At 47.2% G+C, this 1,163-nt stretch overlaps 1 protein-coding gene across 1 annotated transcript; it reads right to left on the bottom strand.

The window, feature by feature from the left end:
- Nucleotides 1-1,163, bottom strand: PV09_09867 (uncharacterized protein; the record flags this gene model as incomplete). The annotated part of the gene is made up of 1 exon (XM_016364015.1): nucleotides 1-1,163. A coding segment is annotated over one exon (1,163 nt), but the record flags the coding sequence as incomplete, so codon positions are not given.

The raw sequence follows: 1,163 nt of genomic DNA, 5'->3' as shown, positions 1-1,163 counted from the left end.
CTTTTCCTCCATCATCTATCACACTACTGTCGTCTCTACCAGTATCCTCAAGACGGTCTGGCCATGTTGGTAAAACGTGCTTTGCTTTTACCTGCCAACCATGGCTGAACCGCTCGGATTGAAGAGCCGTCAAGCAGAAGCATGCCACCTGATTAACAGGAGTGTTGAAGATACTCGGCCGTCGTGCATGGATATCTGAGGAATCTGGGACGTCTGGTAGCGACGCATCCTCCCTTGCAATCACGTGGTAATATACTGTCTTTTCCTCGTCTTCCTTAATCTGGAGGAACACAAATGCTTCTCCAGTGCTGATATAACTATATGGGAGACGTTTCTCAACCATATAGTGGAATATTTGTGTTAAAATCATTGCAGCTATTTTATTAGCCTTTTCTTGAGCTTTCAATGTTGCATCATTGCTGATTATTCCTAGGTTAACAACATCCTGGCACAGGTTTGGCTTGCAGAGCGCCTCGCGGAATTGCTCAACTGAGATCTTATGGGGTGCCTTATATTCAATTATGAATGCCAGTCGATGGACACCGCCCCTGTATATAAAGCTACAGAGCTGGTCTTTAGGTAGACTCTTGAAGAGGCTTTGGGAGGCCCCTTCAACTTCTTTGCTCGAGTTTTTGAGGGCGTTCTCATGATTCTCAAACACCAAGCCGTTGCCAATATTTAAATCCTCCCAGTCTAAATGTTGTGACCTGACAGAAAAAATATCTTCAACTGGTATTTGAATTGCTGAATGCTGGTGGATTTTGAGGTCGTCTTCAGATCTAAGCTCTTTTCGGCAGACCTTCTCACCTAATGATTCAATATGTGACCTTGGTGTGAAGAGTCTCTCCTCACCAAAGATATGTCGGAGACGGTTAAACTGATCTTCCTGAGATTTAAGAAAGTCTTCCCACGGAAGAATCTTGCCAGGGTAGCATCTGCCAGTGACCTTGGTTGTGGTACCTTGGGTCGATTTGTCGGCGCTGCCGACCTGCATAGGCTTAGTGAGGTAGAGGTGGCAGTAGAATAGGTACTCGTAAAGTGTTGTTTTCTCTAGCTGTGCCTCTGCGAGCTCGCGCTGCTGCTTCTCTTGCTCCAGCTGGCTCTGCGTCTGCTCGCGCGCTGCGTCTGCTTGCTCGCGCTGCTGTTTCTCCTGCTCCAGCTGC

The sequence above is a fragment of the Verruconis gallopava genome (genome assembly GCF_000836295.1).
Source record: "Verruconis gallopava strain CBS 43764 unplaced genomic scaffold supercont1.360, whole genome shotgun sequence".
NCBI classification, from domain to species: Eukaryota; Fungi; Ascomycota; class Dothideomycetes; order Venturiales; family Sympoventuriaceae; genus Verruconis; species Verruconis gallopava.
The sequence above is the reverse complement of the archived record's forward strand: the minus strand, read 5'-3'. Positions and strand labels throughout refer to the sequence as shown.